Source organism: Lolium perenne, chromosome 2 (assembly GCF_019359855.2).
Source record: "Lolium perenne isolate Kyuss_39 chromosome 2, Kyuss_2.0, whole genome shotgun sequence".
NCBI lineage: Eukaryota > Viridiplantae > Streptophyta > Magnoliopsida > Poales > Poaceae > Lolium > Lolium perenne.
The window spans coordinates 238727257-238754504 of record NC_067245.2 but is presented as its reverse complement, the minus strand read 5'-3'; the positions used below and the strand labels follow the sequence as shown (position 1 = coordinate 238754504).

General features: G+C 44.0%; 1 protein-coding gene across 1 annotated transcript; it reads left to right on the top strand.

Moving 5' to 3' along the window:
- The first annotated feature begins 10259 nt into the window (after positions 1–10259).
- Positions 10260–22829, top strand: LOC127335346 (uncharacterized). Its single transcript, XM_051361979.2, has 14 exons — positions 10260–10862; positions 13215–13353; positions 13717–13936; positions 14025–14125; positions 15071–15192; positions 15272–15363; positions 15681–15786; positions 17891–18045; positions 19357–19478; positions 19947–20077; positions 20380–20477; positions 20597–20833; positions 20981–21385; positions 22228–22829. Exons 1-14 carry the CDS (start codon positions 10377–10379, stop codon positions 22313–22315), a joined length of 2502 nt encoding a protein of 833 aa, XP_051217939.1. The 5' UTR covers positions 10260–10376; the 3' UTR covers positions 22316–22829.
- Positions 22830–27248: the final 4419 nt, after the last annotated feature.

Sequence of the window (27248 nt, the reverse complement as noted above, 5' to 3'; positions counted from 1 at the left end):
GGAATACTTGGGTTTGCTTGACGAGCCTAGCATGTACAGACATAGCCTCGGGACAACGGAAACCGAAAGGTTGAACACGAGTCATATGGATGATATGATCAACATGTTGATGTTCACCATTGAAGCTACATCATCTCACGTGATGATCGGTTTTGGTGTAGTGGATTTGGATCGTGTACCACTTAACAACTATGAGGGATGTTGTATTAAGTGGGAGTTCATTAGTAATTATATTAAAACATGAACTAATTATCATAAACATAGTCTGAGTAGTATTTTGTATTAATTTTGTAGTATTGGCATCCGTTTACTACTATGCGCTAGTCTTGTTATTGAGATAGAAATACTGTTAAATCTGATAAGAAACTTTACGGATTAGTACCGTATTGTTAAAGAATCAAGAATTGATTAAGTCCTATTGCAAACTTTTAGTAAACCTCACATTGTTGATTCAAAGAGCTATGGTTTCAATTAGTACCCAAAGTTATCTTGTCTCCGTGAAACTTGAAGTTCAAATCTGTTTGAAAAGTAAGGAGCTGAAAATTTAGTTTTCAGAAATAATCAAGGTATGAGATATATGTGATATCTAAGATCTTATTGCAAGATGATAGAATATAAATTTGGTGAGACTACATAAACTCATAAGTTTTATGGGAATGTAAGAAGGTTGAAGACGCCAGGCGTCACAATCCTCCAACTATTGGGGCACTAATAATATTCGCATATCCATGAAGTTATCATCCTTAGTATGCACCGTTGCTAAGACTCGTCGTTTCGAAGCATCATGTGATGATCGGGTGTGATAGATTCTACGTGTGCATACAACGGGTGCAAGCCAGATTTGTACATGCGAATACTAAGGTTGAACTTTATGAGCCTAGCATGTACAGACATGGTCTCAAAAAGTTGTCATGAATTGATGGATAAAATTATGAGTGAAATTGTTCATCATAGTTACTAATAAGTGAAATCTAGAACACTTGTCATATGATGATCAACTTCAAAGTAAGAACCTCAAGGTTATTGGTATTTGACCAACAAACCTAGAAGTTATTGATGTTGAAGTGTTTTTCTGAATAATGAGGAAAGCTAAAAGAGAAACTGCAAAAGATATTCGCGTAAAGAAAAGAAAAGACTAGAAAGTCTAGCTCAGGTGTATATCAATGATATATATGTTATGGATGTATTCCTCGTTTGGTCACACAATGAAATTCTTGGGTATTTGTACCATATTGGTTGGTATGAAGTGTCATACAAAACAACGCAATACAAGAATACAATGGCCTAAGTGACTGACAAGGAATATGATAGGAATGCACGTCTGGAACAAAAAATAAAGTGTTATTATGTTCATCGTTGGCATTCTATCTAGCCCTTAGAATTTATAATAAAGAACTTAATAATTGTTATTTTGCTCTTGTCAAATAAAAACAATGAGTTGTTCAAATTATGACATTACTCCATGAACGATGGATAAGTTATTATAAATTTTAATGGTGAAACACACATACATAACACTGATGCTAAAAATGCCATAAGGCAAATGATTTGAATTCCACTTATTTGTGGAACCGCCATTTAGGTCATGTTAGAAAGAAACGCATGAAGGAACTCTATGCAAATGGATTTTTGGAGTCATTTGATTTTTGAATCATTTGGCGCTTGCAAATCTTTTCTAAAGAGAATGATTAAAATACCGTTCATAGGCCAAAAGTTGACCGGGCAACTAACTTAGTGGAAAAATACATGATGATGTATGTGGTTCACTGGGCATAGTTGTGTGCGGGAGATTCTTCTACTTCATGAAAACTTTCAACAATGAATTGAGTATATATATGTGGATATATTCAATAAGGAAGAAGTTTGAAACATTTGAATGGATTCAAATAAATTTCAGCATGAAGTGGAAATCATCGTAATAGAAAAGTCAAATATCTATGATTGGATCATGGTGGAAATATTTGAATTACGAGTTTTAGCGAACATCTAAGAGAGTTATGAAATTGTTCTACAACTCACATTTCTTGGAGTATCATAATGATGATATAGTATTCAAGATATGTATCCAAACCTTGTTGGATTAATGATGAGATAAAAATATTATGACGCCATTATATTTTTGTGGATTATGCTTTAGTGACTACCGTTTTCACACTAAATAGAGCATCATCATGATCCGTTGAAATGACACCATACGAGTTATGGCATAGGTAAGAAACCTGATAGTCTTTTCTTAAATTTTGGTATGCATAGCATAAGTAAATAAGTTTACAACCAAAATCGGATGAATGTCTTTGTTGGTTATCCCAGAGATTTGATTGGGAATTCTTCCCACGAGACAAAGACAAAAGTGTTTGTCAATGTTTCTTATTTCCAAGAAATTGTTTCTAGTGAAGTTTTTGAGTGGGAGGACAATATAATTTGATAAGGTTTATGAACCTGAGCATAATGATCAGAGTAGCGCAGCATCGGAATTTGTTTCGGAAGCGGCCACGACGATCATGGCTCCCATGACTACAAAGTGTTTTAGCCATGGAGATCGAAGTACATATTGAACCTTGTAGGTATGGTTTACTTTGTGATCAAATAAATGATTTGTGAACAAAGGATTGATTTTGAACAATGATAAACCAACTACAAATAAAGAAGTTATGATGGGCCCTGACTCCGTTAAAATGGCTATACGCCATGAAATCCAAGATAGATGAATACTTTATGAAAGTAAATGGATCTATGAAATTGATAGACTTGGATGAAATATCCTTGAAGAAAGCTTGACTTGTCGAAAAATTGTTTACGACAAAGTTCAAAGAGTTGAATACGATAAGATTAGATCTTCCGTAGCAATGCTTATAGTCTATGTGGATTATTCTAGTAATCACTACATATTTCTTTTATGAGATATGCTAGTAGGATGGCAAAATACACTACTTAACAGAAGTATGTATACAAGATACAACCAAGAGTTTTGCTGGTCCGTGGAATACTAGATAGCTATACAAGCTTCAATTGGATGAAGTAAGTATCACGGAGTTGGAATCTTCACCAGATGAAATAGTCAAAGAGTTTTTGATTTCATCAGAGACGATGAAGAGGCTTGCATTTGCAAGAAATTAAGTGGGAGCGCTAAGACACATTTATAATACTTTATGTAGGTGACATATAGTTGGTTATAAATGATGAAATTATATACTTGATTAAAAGGTTTCATTGAGAATTAACTTCAATGAAAGGATATGGACTGAAACAAATTTAGTGTCAAGATCTATGAAGATAGATTGAAACACATAAATAAGTTTAAGTCAAAGTACATATGATGGATATTGAAGTAGTTCAATATAGAAATATTAAGAAAATGTTCTTGTCATGTGAAGGTTTAACAAGACTTGAGTGTATCGACACTCAATGAGTAAAAACACATGAGTGATTATAGATCACGAATAATATGTACACAATCAGATATCATGTGCTATAAAGTGTTATGAGCATATACCAGAATGATTCATATGATGATCATTGGACGACAGTAAGAATATCCTTGAGTACTTTAGAAGAACTAAGGATATACATATATATTTTTGTATGAAGAAATGACAAACAAATCGCTGTAAGGTGTTACACCGATATTTATTTTGTCACATATCAAAATAGAATTTCAATCTCAAATTAGACTAAGTGTTGTTTTAAAGGTAGCACAATGAACTAGAAGTTGTCTATGTTAGATTTAGAAGAGTTCTAAATATTGTGATGGATTCTACAAAACAAAGGCAGAGTATGTCATTTGTTTTGACAAATGACTGAGGATGTTGAGTCAAGAAGTTCTTTGAGAACTTGGTGTAGTTCCGATAGTGTCAGAACTTTGAAGCTATATTGTATGTGACAATATTAGTGACTTATTTCAGACCGCGGAATTAAGGTTCCACCATAAGATCAAACATATTTAATGCCAACTCATTTGGAAATGAGTGATGCGTTGAGACGCAAATGAATTACAAAATGCATACGTTTCTGAGCGTGTCAGATCCGTTGACTAAAAACCTCTCCCGTGAGCAATACATGATAAAGCACCATAAGGCCAAGGTGTTATATCTTTACAAATGTAAACTAGATTATTGACTCTAGTGCAAGTGGGAGACTGAAGGAGATATGCCCTAGAGGCAATAATAAAGTGGTTATTATTTATATCTTTATGTTTATAATAAATGTTTATATATCATGCTATAATTGTATTAACCGAAACATTAGTACATGTGTGATATGTAGACAAACAAAGAAGTCCCTAGTATGCCTCTTAACTAGCTTGTTGATTAATGGATGATTAGTTTCATAATCATGAACATTGGATGTTATTAATAACAAGGTTATGTCATTGTATGAATGATGTAATGGACACACCCAATTAAGCGTAGCATAAGATCTCGTCATTAAGTTATTTGCTATAAGCTTTCGATACATAGTTGCCTAGTCCTTATGACCATGAGATCATATAAATCACTTATACCGGAAAGGTACTTTGATTACACCAAACGCCACTGCATAAATGGGTGGTTATAAAGGTGGGATTAAGTATCCGGAAAGTATGAGTTGAAGCATATGGATCAACAGTGGGATTTGTCCATCCCGATGACGGATAGATATACTCTGGGCCCTCTCGGTGGAATGTCGTCTATGTCTTGCAAGCATATGAATAAGTTCATAAGAGACCACATACCACGGTACGAGTAAAGAGTACTTGTCAGGAGACGAGGTTGAACAAGGTATAGAGTGATACCGAAGATCAAACCTCGGACAAGTAAAATATCGCGAGACAAAGGGAATTGGTATCGTATGTGAATGGTTCATTCGATCACTAAAGTCATCGTTGAATATGTGGGAGCCATTATGGATCTCCAGATCCCGCTATTGGTTATTGGTCGGAGTGAGTACTCAACCATGTCCGCATAGTTCACGAACCGTAGGGTGACACACTTAAAGTTGGATGTTGAAATGGTAGTACTTGAATATGGAATGGAGTTCGAATATTTGTTCGGAGTCCCGGATGAGATCCGGACATCACGAGGAGTTCCGAATGGTCCTAGAATAAGATTCATATATAGGACGTCATTTTATGTGAATTAAAATGTCGCGGAAGGTTCTATGGAAGGTTCTAGAAGGTTCTAGAAAAGTCCGGAAGAAACCACCAAGGAAGGTGGAGTCCACATGGGACTCCACCTCCATGGCCGGCCAGCCCTAGGTGGGGAGGAGTCCCAAGTGGACTCCCCCTTAGGGGGCCGGCCACCCCCCACATGGGAGGTGGAAATCCCACCTTTTGGTGGGAGTCCTAGTTGGGCTAGGTTTCCCCTTTTCATGGAAGGTTTTGGTTCGGGTCTTATTCGAAGACTTGGACACCAACACTTGGGGATCCACCTATATAATGAGGGGCCAAGGGAGGGGGCCGGCCACCCCCAAGACCACAAGCTGGCCGCCCCCCTTGAGTGGCCGGCCACCCCCGCCCCAACCCAAGCCCCCCCCCACTCCACCAAAAAACCCCCGTAGCTTTAGCGAAGCTCCGCCGGACTTCTCCACCACCACCGACATCACGCCGTCGTGCTGTCGAATTCAAGAGGAGCTACTACTTCCGCTGCCCGCTGGAACGGGGAGGTGGACATCGTCTTCATCAACAACCGAACGTGTGACCGAGTACGGAGGTGCTGCCCGTTCGTGGCGCCGGAACCGATCGTGATCAAGATCTTCTACGCGCTTTTGCAAGCGGCAAGTGATCGTCTACCGCAGCAACAAGAGCCTCATCTTGTAGGCTTTGGAATCTCTTCAAGGGTGAGACTCGATACCCCCTCGTTGCTACCGTCTTCTAGATTGCATCTTGGCTTGGATTGCGTGTTCGCGGTAGGAAATTTTTTGTTTTCTATGCAACGTTATCCTACAGACTCCACCTTCCTTGGTGGTTTCTTCCGGACTTTTCTAGAACCTTCTAGAACCTTCCATAGAACCTTCCGCGACATTTTATTTCACATAAAATGACATCCTATATATGAATCTTATTCTCCGGACCATTCCGGAACTCCTCGTGATGTCCGGGATCTCATCCGGGACTCCGAACAAATATTCGAACTCCATTCCATATTCAAGTTCTACCATTTCAACATCCAACTTTAAGTGTGTCACCCTACGGTTCGTGAACTATGCGGACATGATTGAGTACTCACTCCGACCAATAACCAATAGCGGGATCTGGAGATCCATAATGGCTCCCACATATTCAACGATGACTTTAGTGATCGAATGAACCATTTACATACAATACCAATTCCCTTTGTCACGCGATATTTTACTTGTCCGAGGTTTGATCTTCGGTATCACTCTATACCTTGTTCAACCTCGTCTCCTAACAAGTACTCTTTACTCGTACCGTGGTATGTGGTCTCTTATGAACTCATTCATATGCTTGCAAGACATTAGACGACATTCCACCGAGAGGGCCCAGAGTATATCTATCCGTCATCGGGATGGACAAATCCCACTGTTGATCCATGTGCCTCAACTCATACTTTCCGGATACTTAATCCCACCTTTATAGCCACCCATTTACGCAGTGGTGTTTGGTGTAATCAAAGTACCTTTCCGGTACAAGTGATTTACATGATCTCATGGTCATAAGGACTAGGTAACTATGTATCGAAAGCTTATATCAAATAACTTAATGACGAGATCTTATGCTACGCTTAATTGGGTGTATCCATTACATCATTCATACAATGACATAACCTTGTTATTAATAACATCCAATGTTCATGATTATGAAACTAATCATCCATTAATCAACAAGCTAGTTAAGAGGCATACTAGGGACTTCTTTGTTTGTCTACATATCACACATGTACTAATGTTTCGGTTAATACAATTATAGCATGATATATAAACATTTATTATAAACATAAAGATATAAATAATAACCACTTTATTATTGCCTCTAGGGCATATCTCCTTCAACATATTGTAATTTTCAAATTTCAGTGTTATTTGAAGAATTTCATGCGTTCCCAGTTCTGTTTGATATATTGATTATCTGTTATTTGAAACTGTGAATTGTAATCCTGGTACCCACTTCTGAAAAGGAACTGGCATTTTTGACGATATTTACGTGTGGGACCAACAAGTGGAAACTATTTGACTGATTGGACCAACTTCTAAATTAGAAGGCCTAAAATAGAAAACGAAGAGTCTAAATGGCCAAGGCCCATAGAATAGAATGCTGAAATGTTGTATTTAGCCCATGTAGATGAAGTTGACAAAAAAATCATAACTGGACCAAATTATTGGGCTTGGCCCATTGAGAGCAGCGAATTGGACTGGGCCGATTTTGATCTGCTACGATTTAATTTCGTCATAAATTTGCCACGTAGGACTGGCCACGTAGGATCTGATGTGGCCTGACTAGATCGCTAACGACGATAATGGATCGTCATAGAGGTTACGACGATCCAATATCGTCATAGATGATTATGACGATTTCAAACTAAACGTCATTGTAGTTGATTCCTGACGCTCCGTTTTTGACGATATGTTTTTTTGTCATAGAATCGTCATAGATGAAAAATCGTGACGATCTAGTGACAAAAATGGAGAGTCGTGAGTCAACATATTTCTTGTAGTGTGTTCGACCATTTCTTAGGCGGTAAAGCCCGAGCAAGAAAACCTCGCTCTGATACCACTTGAATGGATCGTAGCGAACAAGAGGGGGGGGGGGTGAATGGCGCTACGGCAAGTTTTAACCTTTTTCAGTTTTAGCGCAACGGAAGGTAAAGGTGTGAACTTTAGCAATAGGGGTGATCCTACAATGATGCTAGGAGATGTGCAACAAGTAAAGGAATCAACAAGATAACGAGAGTAAGGAGCGAGACAACCGGGGGGGGGGGGGGGCGCGAGGCGAGTCGAGGTTTGTTTCCCGCAGTTCCTTCCACTAAAGGAAGTACGTCTGCGTTGAGGAGGTGCTAGTCTCACACAAGAGACTAGGCGGCCACACCACGAAGGAAGGCCTCACCTTCTTCCTCGAGAGAGCTCCACGAAGGTGCCCTCCCTCTTCCACTAAGGCACCGGTCGAGGCGGTGATTCCTTCACAAGGTTGGGGCGAGCTCCACACACAAGGATGCTCCCAACACCCTATGGATCTAGTACATCACCAAGCTAGACTCCATAGCTGCACATCTCCAATGCTCCACCATAGGAACCCATCACCAATGCTCCACCAAAGGAACTCTTCCAATGCTCCACCAAAGGAACTCTTCTCCAATGCCCCACCAAGGAACTCTTCCAATGCTCCACCAAAGGAACTCTTCTCCAAGATCCACCAAAGGAATCCTACCACCAAGATCCACTAAGGAATAGCTAGTATTGGTGAAATCTCTCTTGGTAGAACTATAGATCGGGGTCTCCTCCACCTATCCTCAAAGTTTGGGCATGATTGGTTGGATGGGGGTGGAGATCCTCAAGGATTAAGCTCAACAACAATGGAGGAGAGAGAAGGGGAAGAGATAAAATCGTGTTGGGGAAGAAGGGGCCCTTAAATAGGCTCCTCCAAATCCAACCGTTATGTCCAGATTTGGCCTAAGCGGTACTACCGCTTTGGGGTAAGCGGTACTACCGCTCTGAGTTCGAAATACTCCCAGATCTGGTCAAAGGACGCAGAACGGTACTACCGCACGAGGTACCGCTTGAGGTACCGCGATAGGGTCCAGACCTTACTGGATCCAAAGCGGTACCAGAGCGGTACCAGGGCGGTACGACCGTAACTCATTACGGTACCATGAGCGGTACTACCGCTCGTGAGCGGTACTACCGCTCCAGGTACTGCAGGGGTACCGCAACGTGTTTCTGGGGACGAAACCAGCACAGACTCAGAGCGGTACCGAGGGCGGTACCTATAGGGGTAGCGGTACTACCGCTACAGGTACCGGTAGTACCGGCCTGGCTAAATCTGGTTTTTCTTTCCTTTTTCTCTCCAACCAAGTTACCTCGCTAAACACACACAAAACCGAAAAACCTATCAACTACACTTCAGTCTTCCGATCTTGACGCGTCCGGCGAGGTCACTGTGTACTTGCAAATCTAACAATGATACTCAAGGCACACTGTGAGATAGCTCAAGTGTTGTCATCAAACACACAAAACTTGGGGTATGAATTTTGCTCTTACAGGTGGGCGGTCTTGCTTTGATGGGAGGCCGACGTTGCTGCAATCGGCGACCGGCGGCTGGCGGACTTGCTATTAAGGGCGGGCGGTCTTGCTCCGATGGGCGGCCGATGTTGCTGCAATCGGCGACCGACGGCGGGCACACTTGCTACCAAGGGCAGGTGGCCTTGCTCCAACGAGCAGCCGACGTTGCTGCAATCAAGGACCGGCGATGGGCGGACTTGCTACCAATGCCGCACGGCTGGCGTTGCTGCAATCGGCGATCGGCGGCGGGCGGACTTGCTAACAAGGGAGTCGACCTTTCTCCGATGGGCGACCAACGTTGCTTCAAAGAGCGGCCGACGTTGCTACCTTGACATGGTGGCGTTGCTGCCAGCGGCCACCGACGTTGTTACAAAAGCGCATCAGGCCTGCTACCATGGACTACAAGCGTTGCTGCAAGCTCTTAGTAAGATGCTGCCACATCGCGAGGTTCATCGGCGGCATCCGTTGCCGGCGAAGGAGCGACGTCGACGTTCACATGTAGGGGAGGCAGGGCGGTGAGGAGGATGAGCAACACAAGGAGGGCAACTGCTTCTACGACTCCATGTCAGAGGTTCTCCGGCGGACGCCCTGACGTGGTTCTCCGTCGAGGCCCCATCGACGGTTGTGTTTCTGGCGTGGGTGGCGGTACTCCAAGGATGACGATCCCCTCGTGGGGTATGGGTGTATTTTATATTTTTTTTATTTCCGTTGAAGCGTTCTCCCAATGTATGATTCTGCTCACGTCAATCGTGTGTCTGGCGACCCAGGATCACATCAACTGTGTGGCTGGTGATCCGAGGATGGGGAATTTGATCCACAGAAACGTTCAACACACTCCTCTCAACTTTGCATAAATTTAAATGTATCTAGTCTAGACACTAAATATTTAGTGACTAGATATATATAAAATTTAGCAAAGGTAGAACATATTTTGGGGGAAGGTTGTTCGAGTTTGACAACTCTCAAACAATTCCAAAATCCAGCTATAAAACGGAGAGAAGAAAACTTAAAGCAACCGGCAGTGAGTCAGCGATCATCATCAAGCTCAGCTCTACCTGGGAAACGTCCCCAAAACAAAGACAAAGACAGCGGAGGCGACTTGTTTCTATTTCCGTGCCCGTCCCCAACCACCCGCGTCCCCCGCTTTCCATGGCCGCCGCGGCCGGATGATGTCCAGAAAGCCCCTCCTCCCCTGCCGCGGGCCTTCCCCTTCCGCCCAGCTCCTCCTCCCAATCCGCCGCCTCCTCCTCCTCCCCCGCCGCCGCTCCTCTCCGCCGCCGTCGCCGCTCGACCGGCGGAGGCCACTCGCCATGGCCGGCGCCGGCCAGCCCGTGGCCCCCGCGGCCGCGGCCGCGCCGGTGTCGGCCACCTCCTTCCGGGTCGGCATGGTGCGGGTCGTCTCCTTCCTCGTCGGCGGCCTCAATTGCGCCGTCATGCTGCTTGGCCTCTACCTCATGGACGCCGTGCTCCCGCCGGGATGCGGCGGGGGGCTCGCCGTCGCCGCCGCGCCCGTCATGGCCGGGGTCCGGGTGCTCGCCATGCTCGGCACCGCCTGGGCCCAGCACGCCACCGCGGATGCCATCGCTCGCCGCCACCTGGACGAGGAAGCCGCCTCGGTCGCCGAGGACGCCGTGGCCCGCCACGAGATCAGGGTGAGATGCATCTCCGGACTCCGATTGCTGGTTAGGTAGTAGATCCTTTCTGGTAGGTGCATTCGAGGTAGAGGCCGAAGAAACCCTAAATCCCATCTATCTAACGGTAGAAAACAGATTGCCCCTATCCTATCCTAGGGCTGGCTATATAAACAGCGGCTGGCTCGTCTTCTTCGCCGCCAAAGGAAAAGATGCTCGTCGAATACATCCACTCCCATGCCCAAATCCAATCCCTGCAGGCCCGCTCCGATGAGCTGGCCCGCTCCGATGGGCCGATGCTTGTGAATCTTGTCTCTCTGGACTCCGTGCGCATCACGCCCGAGTCGTATGCACTCCTCCGCCCGCTGCTGCAACCGGCGGGCAGGATATGCGCCGAACTGGGTCGCCTCTCGGTCCTGGCAGGCTTGGCGCTGGAACTCCACAGGCTCGAGCATGATCTGTTACCCCAGGTCATGGATCAGGAGGCCAAGCTGGAACAACGGGGCGTCCTGCAAGCCCTCCTAGACATGAAGAACTCAGCAATTACGATCTCACGTCTGGGGAAGGCCTTTAAGGAAGCCCGCGTCTGGGGCGGAGTGCTTGACAAGGATCTGATCTCAGGCCAAGTCCGACAGCTGAGCAGAGTGCTAAAGGATGCCGCTGTTAATGTACTGGAAAAAAAAGATTTCACCATCCTCTGGCTTCGGGAGCAGCAGGTCCCGTTGCTGCTCGGGATGGTCACCGTTCTGTTGGCGACCCCGGTTCGTTTCATTGATTCTGAATCTGAATCTGATTCTGAATCTGAGTAGAGACTATCAGCTGTTTCTTGCCAGCTCGTGACTCTTGTGATGAGTATTTCTTAGGGGCGTGGCAAACAGCTTACAACTCTAGGGGTAGCTCTCAAACGTTGCCATGTATTTATGTTTGGATGATATTATGGATTTTAAATAGTATGTATCTTGGCTACTGTTTGTTTTCTCATTCTCTGCTAGGGTACAACTTGCAATTACTTTCAGTTAGGATGGTTCGGTGGACATGTATGAACAATGATTATTCTTGTGCAAAATCAGTTTGTTTTAAACTATCACTCTTCACAAGTCAAAACTAACAAATTGAACACTACTAAACCAAAACTTCCAAACAACTCTTGCTATAAGAAAACTCCCATCTTGAACTGTCCAACTATCCCAAGTTCAAATATCTGAATGGAGAAAATCAATTCAAGTAGCCAATGCTTAGCATAAACATATATATAGCAGTGCCAACATATATATCATACATCAAATTTGCTAAGTAAGCAAATATGTCCTGTCCTCACACAGCTACAATTGGATCATGGTTTCTCTCTTTCTCAGCTATAACTCCTACTCTCAATGGTATCTATGCACATAATTGACCTCAACAACCCAAAGCATTTGGAGACCTCCTGAACTTGAATACATCCCAAGACAGGTGTTTCACAAACAACTGGACCGTTGCAACTGGCATGTCGTGGCACTCTGTGTTGACTACATGCCTTCCCCTTCATTCTCACTTCTCAGGTGTAGTGACAAATGGAGGTCATCTTTGGCTTGTTGAGGATTTTGAATATGCTATGCGAGATCCAAACTCATCAAGGGTTTGCATCAACAACTTCAACCTACATAACTCATGCGGTTTGATTGATGGAAGATATCAGCTGATAATGCTGCTGTTGTGGTGTTGCCTTAGTTGACCTCACAGTATGGTTACTCCTGGATAGTGATAAAAACCAGACAATAATTGAGGAAGCTAAGAGCTTAATATGACGCACAAGTTCGATAGCACTGGCAATCTGGAAATTTCTCTTGATGAGTGACAAGTTACTGGTGAGGATTGTGGTTCCAATTTTGTAGTTGAACAAGAGCACACAAGGTTATGTACATTCATTTGTCGTGTTAATCAGGCCGAACCAATTTTTGGGAGGGAGTCATGATGGTAATTAGGGTTAGTAATTAGTGTAAGCGATATTTTGTTTCATGCACTCTAAACCACTATGCTCTAAACTAGCCTCATTTGTCTATACCTTATGGATCATAATGCACTTGCAGTTGCATTATGAAAATGTTTTCCCACTGAAATCTGCTAGAACAATGCTAACATATTGACCATTCCCGACCCATCAATGAATCACTTAAGTAATTTATATTCAGTTATTCATGTTTACATTCTTCCCCACATAATATGTAAACAGGGCACAAAGGAGATCTAAAGGAATTAAGAAAATAAGTAAACAGGGTTAATGATGAGATATGGATATTTCTTAAAATGTGGCAGTTTAACTTAATTAGATCTGAGAAGAGTATACTTTCTACCGATTTTTCATGCTGTTGCTACTTCCAATTTTCTGAACAGGTGAGGTATAAACGGTGGCTGTGGTGGACTAGATTTGGTATGGCCGTTGGTGCGTTGCAGCTGGTTGGCGCAATATATCTCATGTTTGTCATTGTGAGAGATCTTCCTAACGGAAGAAGATCCACTTCCTGTTTCTTTGGTATGTTTGAGTTGGTTTATCACTTATCAGTTGTAATGTTAGCTTTGAACCAAACCTTTTCAAGAGCTTCATTTGGGGAAGCGCACTGCTAAGTTAACTCTATTCATACAAAACATTTGTTGAGAATATTTTCTGAAATTCTATATGAAATATATGGTTAAACAGTAAAAAGAGAATGCTACCTACTCCCTGTTATTGTGCAGTTTTAGTCTTTGTAACTACTGAATCAATAGAGAATTATACATTTTGAGGAGAACCCATATTTTATCCAGTACCTATTTGCCTAAGTTTTCTTTGCCGCTCTATCATTTCGGTATGTCTATCTTGTGCTCAAATAATTCGCTTGCCTTGCTTGTAATCTAGGACAGGATGATGCTGGCCAGGTCTCCGGGCGAGCACTAATTGCTCTGTTTCTTATCCTATCCTGGGTTGTGGTCATCGTTCAGTGCTTCACGGGTTCTGATGTATTGAGATGGCGATCATTCTATGCGACACATGATATGGCATGGAAAGCTCACTACAGGGAAGTGTTTGATCATGGAATCCGTGAGGCTTTGTGCTGCCTAGGACGTGCAAAATATCTGTAAGCCCTTCTACAGTCATTTTACAGTGTGTGAGGTTTCAATATTAATATATCTGTTTACTCTGGTTTGTCGTATGTACTGATCTAGAACCGTATTGGAAGAAGATGAGGTCTATTCTGTGGCAAGACTTCTGGGTGATTTGGTTGCATATCGTGCTTCTGGGACTGGTCATTTGGAACTGTTAGCAGGTTGCCTCTTTATTTCAATCGTTTCATATCAACTATATGTTCGGTGGCAACTATATGTTCGGTGGTCTGTCTGGATGTTCTTATCACTTATACTTCCACCTAACCCGCATTAATCTTCTGAAACTTTGCTATGCGCCTGCCCAAAGATGTGCATAGCTATATTAGTACTTTGTATACAATAAAGAATGAATAAACTCTACTGGGTACCACACCATACTCCAACATATACTTCGTATTTATTATGCAAACTGTCCAGTGTCCACTTCCACCTGAGAAACACGACTCCTGTAGAAAACTAGTAACTTAAATATTTCTATTTGCTATCCTTTGACACAGAAAACCCGAGGGGAAATGTTTCTTATACTCAGCTAATAAAAATGTAAGACTTGAACTGTTGTATTTCAGATGCTGGTGGGTTGGCTGCACAAATTTAGAATACGCAAACCATATACCGTGATTGCAATTTTTTTTCTGCAGTTTTTTTTTTCTACACAGAATGTGGTGGGCTTGGTGCAATTTACTTGATATAAAATGTAAAACCATAAGATTTCAGAAGAATACCAGAAGAAAATGCTGCTCAAACTGAAGTTCCATGGTCACCCTTTTTTCTCTTGGCTATTCAAGCAGTTGACCTTTAGGCTCATTCTGTTAGCCACGGAGATAGATGAAATATTATGATTGGAAGTGAGATTCGATAGGGATACGTACTTGAAGCCTGTTCATGCTAAACTAGGAGATGCATGGTGTTTTCCCGCCTGTTTGTCACCGGTAATGCCTGTTGTTTTATGAAAACATAGTTCAAAAGGGAGACTTCCTTGCTATTTTACGTAGATGGTTAATTGCAAAAGGATTATGTATGTACCGCTAGTAGTATATTCTGTGCTCCATTATGACTTATGAGTATTAACAGCATAATTAAGATTTCTTATATGGTATGTATTATAGGGCTTGCTCTATTGCAGAAGCATGGGAATTTGCCTGATTTGCAAACTGACCTTGTGGAGGCACCTCATAGCATTATGCAAGAAGCTGCTGTTCTCCATCCATTTGCTGAAGCCTGTTATACAGTTAGACACTATCTAATTGGGACACATTTCTTATGTCTGCCTGCCTTGTATATTTACATGGGACAATGTTCTATTGCAGGGGCCACTTCTTGATGTTGGAAGAAACCCCATTTTGTTTCCATGTGCATGGGTTTATAGACAAGGCGTTTTAACTCCATGGGCGCGCAGAAGGTAACCATGTCTTCTCAGTTGTCTGTTCAGTATCAAACCTCCCTTGTTTTCTCTTATTACTTTGTGATCTTATCTAGTCCAGTTCAGCTGGAAGCCTTGTTCTGAAGGGAAAATATTACATAAGCTAAATTTGAGCATTACTCTCTTTAATCTTAAAAATCTTGTTACACACTTATGCTTTCTATCTAAACATTTTGTATGCACATCTTTATGACTTTTGATCTGTTGTATTTCCCCTTTTTTCCAATGAAAACATAGACCAGTGTATTCTGACCTTTTACTTACATAACAGTTACTACATACCAATCTTTGTTCAGGCGCCCTGCACTTGATGGTGATAACTGGTGGCGAGGTCATGCTGCAGCTTTCCTTAGATTTGCTAATATAGCACCTACTGCACTTGTTCGAGGCCGCGTTCGTCAGGTAATGCATGTTTTATAGTAGCACTTATATTACTCCCTCCGGTTCATATTAATTGACTCTAATATGAATGTATCTAGACACATTTTAGTTCTAGATACATCCATATTGGAGTCAATTAATATGAATCGGAGGGAGTAATTAATTTCGACAAACTGGGACGATGTAATTATTTCAACCGTTTGCGAATAGCATTGTAAATGGCATTTGTACATATGTTATGTTTCTTTGCTGACACCTCTCATCTATGCTCATTTAGCTGCCCTCGGGAACCACTTTTTGTATTCTGCTTAACCTAGGATTGTTTTTTCGTTAAGCTATTGGTAGATTTGTTAAAGGAGCTCACCCTCTTAGAGCGCACTAATTGTCTAATATGCATCATCTAGTTGCTGAGAACGAAATTCGTTTGGACAGTCCATTGGGTGTGCCATTGTTAGAGTACGTCATGGGCCTGGGCCTGTTAGTCTTATGGTTTGCTTAGGGGTCAAGTAAGCCTTGCTTGGGAGTCAAGTAAACCTCTCTATATATGGAGAGGAGATGTATCAATCTAATCAAGCAAGAATTAAGAAGGAAATCCCTTCCCTCTTGCCCGGCCGTGGGCAAAAGGCCCCCGGCCGGCCTTCTCGCGCCCTCGCAGCCCTCTCTCTCCCTCCCAAACCCTAGCAGCCACATAACAACTTGGTATCAGCTTTCCCGGGTTCGATCATGTCTAGCCCTCCACCGGGTTCTTCCCACCCGCCGCCGCCGCACTCCGACGTCCCCGCCGTTCTCTCCCCGACGGAGATCACCGCAGCCCTCCGCGATCTCGCCACCGCGGTCCAGGAGATCCACCTCTACTTGGTTGGCCCGTACGGGCCGCTGGCGGCGGCGGCGCTGCTGCCGTGGCAGCCGACGCACAAGGCGGCCTCCGCTGCGATCGCCGGGCCGCTGCTGCTGTCGTCGCCGCCACCCGACGCTGGGCTGCTGCAGTCCCCGCTGCCACTGTCCACCATCTCCGGGCCTGGCCCTACCTCGGCGCCGGGGGTCCCTCTTCTCCAGCAGCCGGCCGGCTTCTTCCCCACCGGGACGCTGCAGCAGCAACAGCAGCTGCCGTCGCCACCAACGCCGCCACCAATGCCGCCACTGCAGCTGCTGTCCTCACCGACGCTATCCCTGCCGTTCGGTGGGCAGCTGCAACAGCAGCAGCTGCTGCCGTCGCCACCAACACCGCAGCAGCGGCTGCTGCCGCCACCGACGCCGTCCCTGCCTTTCGGCGGTGTGGGAGCAACCTTGGCCCCGGGCTCTACATCGACACCGCCCGGGATGCCCTTCCACCAGGTCCGTTTCCCTCCGTCGCCGTCACCGCTTCCGGCTTGGATCGCTATCCGCCACGTGTCGGCGGCGGTGAGGCTGCAGGCTGCTGCGCGCGGCCTCCTAGTGCGTCGGCGTGTGCGGGAGATGCGTGATCTGCAGCTGCAGCTCCTCCAAGTTGCGCTTCGTTGCGCAACGGACCTCGATCTCGTCCGCTGCGCTGGGGATCTTGGGCGTGCGGTTTCCCCCACGGGCGGCAGACATGCTGTTTTTCCCGCGGGCAGCGACCTCAGAGTATGCGCCGTCGACAGTCATCCAGCGGGGAGAAGGCATGGTGTCACCGACAGGAGCGCACCGCGTAGCACCACTGCATTCCGCCGCCGGCCAGTGCGCGGGCTCCTTTTGTCCCGCTGGTTTCCATGGGATCCAGGTGGTTGTACAGGTGCACGTCCGACGGGACTTTATGTTCAGGGGTCAACAATAAAGCGTCCGAGTCTATTTCAGGTTGAGAGTAATAAAACAAGCCGAGATGTAAAAGGCTTGTTTTTAGGTGTTAGGGTTGTGTTGCGTCGAGTCATGGTTTGTTTAGGTTGCAGCTCGAGGACGAGCTGCATGTCCAGGTGGGGTGTAGTGTTAGAGTACGTCATGGGCCTGGGCCCGTTAGTCTTATGGTTGCCATCATGTGCTGAATGTCTTGTGGTACTGTACAATGCAGTCACTTGCAGGAAGGCGTCGTGACAAGTCAAAAAATGTGGTAAAGAAATAACATGTTGATATCTTAAAAGAATCTGATGATCTCTTTCATACAACTATGCAGAGCAAACGTGAAGCTGCTTACTTTGTTGTGGTCCTCCACGAGAAAAAGACTGTTCTTATTGGGGTGCGTGGGACAGAGACACCAGAGGATCTCATAACCGATGGATTATGTAGAGAGTGTGCTTTCACTAAGGAAGATTTGGATGGATTAGTAAAGTAAGTCCATCTTAATAGCCACATCTTCTTTTCTTCCATAATTCTTGCTTGTTATATTGTTCAAATTAACTGTGTACATTCAGAACACCTGCTGCAAGCCCTTTTCTAATACTTGGATGTTAATGTTTGTCAAATTGGCTGTGGGGTACCATTAGTTTGTGCCAGTTGTGTAGACTCTACAAAATTTCAATTCGGCCAATACCATTACAAAACCCAGGTAACTTGCGAGATACACCACCGCCATCATTAATATATCATTTCTTAGGTTTAGTTGGGGAATACACATTGAAAAATCTACATTACCTCTTGGTTAAAGACGTGTTCCTACCTATTTCTTCTTTGTTGGCTCATTTGTTTTTTCTTTTTGCACGGTGGACCACATTTAGCCATGTTGACAAATCCGCATAGCCTTCTTTTGTGATGTTTGAATATATTAGGTTGTGGCTTCGTTGAACATGTAATGCTGAGCTGTGATAGCCGCCTTACAAAATGGAACGATAGTTGAATAAAAAATTGTGACATAGATGGTTTAGTACGTGGCTAAACTTGGTCCACGATGCAAAAAGAAAGAAAGGGCCTAGTCAGATCATATACACAGCAAAGGAAAAGTAGTTGGACCTTGTCCTGAACCAAAGTGCAACTGTCAAGTTACCTGGTTTTTGCAATGATACTGGGAAAATTAAAGTTTTTGTAGTTGGTAACAACACAAAATATAACGGTGTCACATAGCCAAAATTTAGCTACTGTGCGTGGAATCACCTTTGGGGATTGCTTGCCCATAGCACACAGGTTTAGTATCTGAATTTTCTCAACATACAAAATAGTCCTTGATTTAATTTTAGTTTTGTTGGTTTTGTTCCTAGGATTTTAGTTTTGTTGGTTTTGGTCCTTGAACTCCTTTTCCTCCCATACAATTCTTGATTTAATTTTATGCTTAGTTTGTCTTTCTTTTACCATCATTATCAATTTTCCAGCCATTGCATAGTCAGTTGTTCTGCACAGTTAAACAAAATGGATATTGTAGTGCTTCGGGTGGTTGGCGAAAAGGCTCATATGAAAGTATTTGAACATTTATTATATGACAGAGTCCACAACAAATACGCTGCGAGCTCTGTCTTAAGGAAAATTGGATAATTGGACCCTAGTGTCAAGTGATTTTTTAGTAGAGAAACTGTTAGAACGATGACAATGAATAAACCCATGAGTTAAGGGGCCAACTTAGAGGCTAGATACCATTTAAGTGGAGTATCCCTGTGTTATCCTGTATCCACAACACCCGTTCTTTCTTACACTATGCTCATTTATTTTCAGTAATGAACAGTTACCAGTAACTACGAGGGAGAGAGTTATTTCTACATTTCCACACTATGGACACGGTGGAATTGTAGAGGCTGCTCGAGAGCTTTTCATGCAACTCAATGACTGCACAGGAGGTTTGTATTTTCACATTCTGTTATAGTTTGGTTAAGTTCAGCAATTCAAGTTCTTGTATCTAAAATGGTTTAATCATGTTCATGCTTACGTCCTCTTTCTGTAAATACCTTATAATCTTGTATACTGCATGTTTCACTATATTTAACTGTATTAACTGTTGGTATTAAAATTTATGTCACTATCTTTGAAACTGTGTCATCCAATTATTACTGGTTAGCACATAAATGGCAAGCGCTAATTCAGTACCCCTACAGACTGTTTATTGTTTTTATTCTACATCATTATTTGATTTGTTTTGCAACATGAGTATATTGCTCATTTGCTTGTGGTGCTTGTTTTTGTTTTTAGTAAACTATCACCTGAGATTGGAAGATTAGATGCAATATATGATTTCATTTTCTCGGTTTCTACGTGATAAAACATTTATAGTAACTAACCTGTTCTCTCTTACCATAATGGCAACTCAGAAAACACGTCCTCCAGAAAACTTGGTTTTCTTTCTACGCTGGTCCAGGAGGGCAGTGAGTGTCATGGATATAAAATTCGTCTTGTTGGACATTCTTTAGGAGGTGCTGTTGCTACAGTCCTAGGAATGATGGTAAAACATGTTAACCTTTCAGTGTATTTTTTCTAACTCTCCGTTTACCAACATTCCAGTTTGTCTATGGCTACCCCCCCCCCCCCGCACCCATTGTGTTCATGATTTATGCATTATCTGATGAGCTTTTCATTCCACAAGTTTTATATGCATAAAAATCTGTCATCAGCTCATATGATTTTTAGTTGCGTTTTCTGCTTTTTCTCATGACTTGTTTAATCGCTGCCTGTGGATGCTGATCAGTGTTATCAGGAGTATTTAATACCCATGACTCTTCAAGGCTCTAACTTGCTCTTGGGCAGCTTTTTGGCAGATACCCAGACGTGCATGTGTATGCTTATGGTCCACTTCCTTGTGTGGACTCGGTGATAGCTGAAGCATGTTCGCACTTTGTTACCACGTAAGAATAAGCTGAGAGCTGCTTAAAGCCCGCTTTACCAATGGAACTCTCATACTTGGTTCTCTTAACAAGGATTATTAACTTCAGTTCTTTGACTGAATTTTTCTCTTCCTTCCCAGCATTATAAACAACGATGAATTTTCTTCTCGCCTTTCAATCAACTCAATCCTCAGGCTACGATCTGCTGCAATAAATGCTCTTTCCGATAACTCTCCTGCTGATACAGCAATGATACAAAAACTTGCTCGCAGAATATTGAATGTGAACAAGTATCAGGGTAATGCTCCTGACCGTGGCATCATCGAGGACTATACTGGCAATCAAAGAAGTACCGAAACTAGCCGCACATCTGAAGGAAATATTCTAACCTTTTCTTTTGTTTCTTTGCATGAACATATGAGAATTTGACCACTTGAATCTATCTTATATATGTCACAGATTTTGCAATGCCCATTTGGTTTTTCTTCAATTGTCTTTTTGAATTTGCCTTTTCCTGTTACAGGGAGGGCAGTACCAAATGAAAGACGTTCGCCACACCAACGCCAATTATGCAATAGTGAGCCAGATCTCCAAGATTACGGTGGATCCAATTCATCCATAGATGAACACAGAAGCTATCAAACCCTAGACATTGATCAGGATGTCCAGCCGATTCCACTTGATGGGCATGATTTTGGTTTGGAAGAGCATCAGACATCTAATAGGGAAATACTAGTGGACACTCCGGAAATGTTTCTTCCAGGCTTAATTATTCACGTGGTGCGGAACAGAAGAAGTCTCTTCCCCCTTTGGACATGCTGGAACTTGCAGGATGCTGAACCACCATATAAAGCTGTTTTGGCAAAAAGAGAGAACTTCAGGGATATTGCTGTTACTCCATCAATGTTCATGGATCACTTACCATGGAGGTAATGTTCAAATTATTTGACCAACTACAACTATTAATACATATAGTACATGAAATTTGGTAATGCCATATTGCCATTAACCTTTGTAAGTAGTACTAGGAATGTTACAACATTGCATCGACAACTTATTACCCAAAGAAAGGACATAACTTCCAAAGAGGACACAGCTCTTTAAAAAGGTCATAGAACAAAATAGTCAGGTCCCTTAGTACCCTACATGCAGTGGCAGAGCATGACAGTAAATAAGGGTGGGCTGGTCAACCCAGAGTGGGCCATTTGTAGGCTATTTACTGCTAATGGGCTACATTCATAACAAAACATAGGGGAAGATTGGAGAAAAGGGTGGGCCATGGCCTAGTATGGCCCACCTTGGTCTTTCGTCCTTGCTTTGTCTAAAAAGTTAGACCAGAAGTGCTACAGTTTGGGCCAACTAATGTTACATGCTAGTGGAACTCGATGTAAACTGGTAAGTTGGTACTAAGGGCTGAGGTAATAGCGTTATAAGAAAATATGAATGTCTGACTGGTAAGTTGGTATTACATTTGCCATCATATGGAAGTATAAAGCCTCTGTCATGTCAAATATGTTATGTTTGAATGCCAGATTTATGTGTTGCTAAGCTATGTCATTGGATTGTTTTTCCAAGAACCAAGAGTTGGCATTACAGTTTTCTAGACTAGAAGCAATTAGTTTAGCAATTGTTGACAGTTGAAGTGTACAGCTTTGCTTATACCACATGTAACCTTTTTCTTTGCCTGCATTCAAAGGTTGCAACTGAGTTGTATTACAACTGATTTATCCGCTAACAGTTACACTAACAGCTTACCGTTCTGAAATTTTAGGTGTCAGTATGCTATGCAGAGAACTCTGGAATACCAAACGTTAAGGAGTTCAACTAACTGCGATTCACCTGTACAACATTTGGTCTGACCAGGGCAAAATTGCCCACCCATTCTCTTATGACACTGAATGAGCAAACCGTCCCATGCTGCAAACATGTTTGTATAACTTGTGGCTATATTTGTGTATACAAGAGATCCGAGGCTTTGATTCCGCTCCATGCCCTGCTGAGCTTATTGACACTGACAGATTGCCTGGACAGGCACCACCTAGCGATATATCTGGCTAAAAGGAATTGCAATGCCTCCAAGCGCAACAATGCAGTATATCAACAATACCTTCTGGCGTCTACGTATCTACTTACCCTGGCTGTGTCTTCTGCATTGATCATCGGTGCAGCCATACCAGACTGTTCACATTCATTATTCATTTTTCTGCGGCAGTGCCTGCTTGTTCATATGAGTTTTTTCAATTCATTCCAAGGCAGGATGATGTACATATTTACAGCATAGTTAGTTAGAGGTACTGACTAGCAAGTGACAAACAAAGTGTGAATATATAACCTAGAGGTTAATGAAATCTGTAGCTTCTCTTGCTCTGTCAACACTTTTGCCCCCCCCCCCCCCCCTGCTGCCCACATTATTTTCACAGATGTTATATTTCCAGTGCAAATAAGGGTCTTGTTCTCTGTACACCCCTGTTGAATCGATTGCCTCTCACTGTATTTCTTATGCGTTCATCGAAATGTTTATATTTGAGAGGTTATAACTAGTGTAATGCAGTCACTTCCATTGCATACTTGGTGGTATATGTATACCGAAAACATACCTTACGTGTTTGGATGGAGATGGAGATTAATTGCTAAACAAAGTTGAGTCGATTAGTTCAGAACTGAGGAAGTAGCTAGGAAGTAATGGTGTTCTGTTTTTTTTATGTCCGGAGCTGCTTGTAAGCCATCTGAAAGATTGTAAGTTTGATAATCGGTAATCCTGTTGTCCCGGAGATTTTTTACATGGAGAGAGCATAGTTAGAGGCAATGCAGTCACTTCCATCGCCTACGTGTAAAGGAAACACTCCCTGCATTATTTGGATGGAGTCAGTGATCTTGTGTGTTTGTCCTGGAGCTGCTTGCATGCCATCTGAAAGATTGCAAGAATTTATCGGTGATCCTGTCCCCATTAGTTTTGTTTTACTCGTACCATGAACACCAAACCATGACTGACAGAGTCTGCCATGTGCATCTGTACTTGAGTCATTAACACAGCCCACGTTGGCATTCACTCGACCACCACAGTGTTTGTTAGTTAGCCTAGCCCTGCAATGGAAGCTGGAGGCACGGGTGGCCCGGCTAGTGACCTGTCTATGCGTCGCCTGGTCTGGAACCGCCGACCTCGCAACGTGCACCGTGCGGTTGCAGCGTTGCTCCTGTGAATGCGCCGTGCCAAATGACAGCGCACGCACGGGAAGAACCATCGGAATGAGAGTAGGCTTCCGCATTGATCGTCGTCTCCGTCGTTAGCTGGACGCTGCATGCAGCACTGTGCCAAGACATGTATCGTGGCGTGTCTTGTTGATTGCTTGAACTTGAAGCCGCACCACCTTAATTTCCATTCCAGCCTCCATGGGGGTATGATAGATACGAAGCGTACTTGGGTACTTGGAGGAGGATACTACAGTACTCGCCTACTCGGGTTCTGCCCTGTAGAGATAGATAGCAACGCCGAGCGAGCTCGCGCCGCTGGCTTGGCGGTTGGGATCGGAATCGGTTGTTGGCGCGGCCGGAGGAGGGGCCTGCGCTGCAAGCTGAAGGCGGGGCACACCGCACACGACGACGACGTGCGCGACTGCGCGTAAGCTCTCCGGGAGGACCACGACGGCCGCCGGTTGATCATTCATTCGGAAGCAAAGGTAGTCAGAAAAGGTAGCTCGATCGTCGCCGGCCGCACCGCACGCAACCTATAGCTCTCCTCCAACTAATTAACACCTCCAAAGTCGGGCGGAAGCGAGCGGCAACGAATCAAGGAAATGCCTACTATGCATGAATGCCACCTGATTTGGCCCCCGGTACGCTCGCTAACAACAGTTACAACATGGCTAACTGATCGAGCGAGCAATGATGATCAGCGGCCGAATCAGGGCAAGCCGACGCGTTGCGTCTTGCGTGGCGGCTCTGTCAGGGCAAGGCGCGCAGGGACCGATCGATCACGCCAGCGAACCGGCACCGTACCAATTTTTTGGCAGCCTCAATTTTTTGGTCTTTGCCTGGTTGGTTGCCAATTTTTTTCTTGCCAACTCTTCTCACATTGCCTTCACAAATCTTACCAACTTTTTGGCCAACATAGGGTCAAGAAATCTCTAACCACTATTTTGACTAGCCAATGGTTGCCAATATTTTGGTAAGGCAAGCTATCACATGAACCAAACAGATCCTTTGTCCCTCGTGGACGCGTCATTACCTAGTGGATAAAGTCCAGCTCCAGAAACCACAAATGGATCGCGCCGAAAGCACGATATCAGCGATCTTCAAATAACCTTAATATTATGGTGAATCATGCACACTAGTGGAGAAGAGGCCTTTGGTCCCAAGCTTTAGTCCCAGTGCTAAACCAAACCGGGACTAATGGGGGGCATTGGTCCCGGTTCGATTTTGCCCAGGGCGACCCCACAAGCTGGCGCCTGTCCTGTAGTGGTCTTTGGTCCCGGTTTGTATTACAAACCGGGACTAAAGGGTCCACGGCAGGGCGCGGCAGGCCTTGTCAGGCGTGGCAAACCTTTAGTCCCGGTTTGTAATACAAACCGGGACCAAAGGCCCCGCCTCTGGCTATATAATCTTGCCCCTGCCCAAGTGTGAGCCACACTTGGCCATTTTTTCACTTTCTTCACAAGAGGTATTGCTCTCCTCTCTAGCTTCTTCACATGCACAAGAGGTCTTCGATGAAATGCTTAAGAGGATTTGCCACTTGAGTTTACACAAATCAAGTCACACTTAACTTGCTTTTTTCTTCTTCATCGAGGTTAACAACTTTATCTTTTTCATCTGTAATTGATAAAATGCATGTGTATATATACATCGTGATGTTCTGTAATGGTTTTGATCAGCTTAATTATATCATGCAGATGAATCGGCAATGGATGTACATTGACCGACGGTTTGACGAGTTCACTTCGGGCCTGGATAATTTTATGGCCGTGGCGGAGGCAAACAAACATGGTGGCTTCATGTATTGTCCATGTGTGGACTGCAAGAATACCGTAAATTACGCTCACTCGAGTCTCATTCACAGCCACCTTCTGCGATCCGGTTTCATGCCCAGTTACTATTGTTGGACCAAGAACGGAGAAAGAGGGGTTATGATGGAAGACAATGAAGAAGAGGAAGAGGATGATGACGGTTATCCCAATTTCCCTGAATACGATGATACTGCAGAAGGCAATGAAGACAATGAAGTAGAAGATCAAGAGGCACCAGATGAGCCTGCTGATGATGATCTTGGCCGGGCCATTGCTGATGCAAGGAGAGAATGTGAAACTGAAAAGGAAAGGTTGGCCTTCGACAAGATGATAGAAGATCACAACAAATTGTTATACCCAACTTGCGAAGATGGCCATAAAAAGCTAGGGCAAAGACACCGGAATTGTTGCAATGGAAGGCGAAGAACGGTGTCAACGACTCAGGATTTGGAAAGTTGCCGACAATAATTAAGAGGAAGCTTCCAAGGGGTAACGAATTGCCCGCCGCACTTGATGCGTACGAAGCGAAGAAGATTGTCTGCCCTCTAGGATTAGATGTGCAAAAGATACATGCATGCATTAATGACTGCATCCTCTACCGCGATGAGTACGAGAATTTGGATGCATGTCCGGTGTGCACTGCATTGCGGTATAAGATCAGACGAGATGACCCTGGTGATGTTGAGGGCGAGCGCCCCAGGAAGAGGGTTCCTGCCAAGGTTATGTGGTATGCTCCTATAATACCACGGCTGAAACGCTTGTTCGTAAATAAAGAGCATGCTAGGTTGTTGCGATGGCACAAAGAAGACCGTAAGAAAGACGTGATGTTGAGGCACCCTGGCCGATGGCTCCCAATGGAGAAAAATCGATAGAGAGTTCCCAAACTTTGCACAGGATGCAAGGAACTTACGGTTTGGTCTAAGTACGAGATGGCATGAATCCTTTTGGAGAGCAGAGCTGCAGCCATAGCACACCTTTGTGACTCTTTGTATATATAACCTTCCTCCTTGGTTGTGCATGAAGCGGAAGTTCATTATGATGCCGTTGCTCATACAAGGCCCGAAGCAACCCGGGAACGACATTGATGTGTACACGAAGCCATTAGTTGAAGAACTTCTACAGTTGTGGTCTCTAGCAGTGTACGTGTGTGGGACGAGCACAAGCAGGAGGAATTTGACCTAAGAGCGCTGCTTTTCGTAACCATCAATGACTGGCCTGCTCTTGGTAACATTTCAGACAGTCAAACAAGGGATACAATGCATGCACGCACCGTTTACATGAGCTCGAAGGTGATTATTTGGAAAAATGTAAGAAGGTCGTGTACAGGGCATCGTCGATTTCTTAGGCTTACACATCCCGTAAGAAAGAAAGACAAGCATTACAACGGTGAGGCTGATCACCGGAGGAAGCCTCTCCATCGTGATGGTGTTGATATATTTGGTATGGTCAAGGATCTAGATGTAATATTTGGAAAGGGTCTGGCGGACGGTGCATTTCCGAATGACGATGCCGGACACGCGCCCATGTGGAAGAAGAAATCTATATTTTGGGATCTACCCTATTGGGAAGTCTTAGAGGTCCGCTCTTCAATCGATGTGATGCACGTGACGAAGAATCTTTGCGTGAACCTCGCTAAGCTTTTACGGGCGTGTACGGAAGACAAAAGATACACCGAAGCACGGGAGGACCAAAGAACGTAGGAAAGACCCCAAAAAGCGCATGAGAGAGTTAAATGACGTCATTACTCCAGCTACGCTCTTACAAAAGCAGAAGGAAATATTTTTTGAATGTC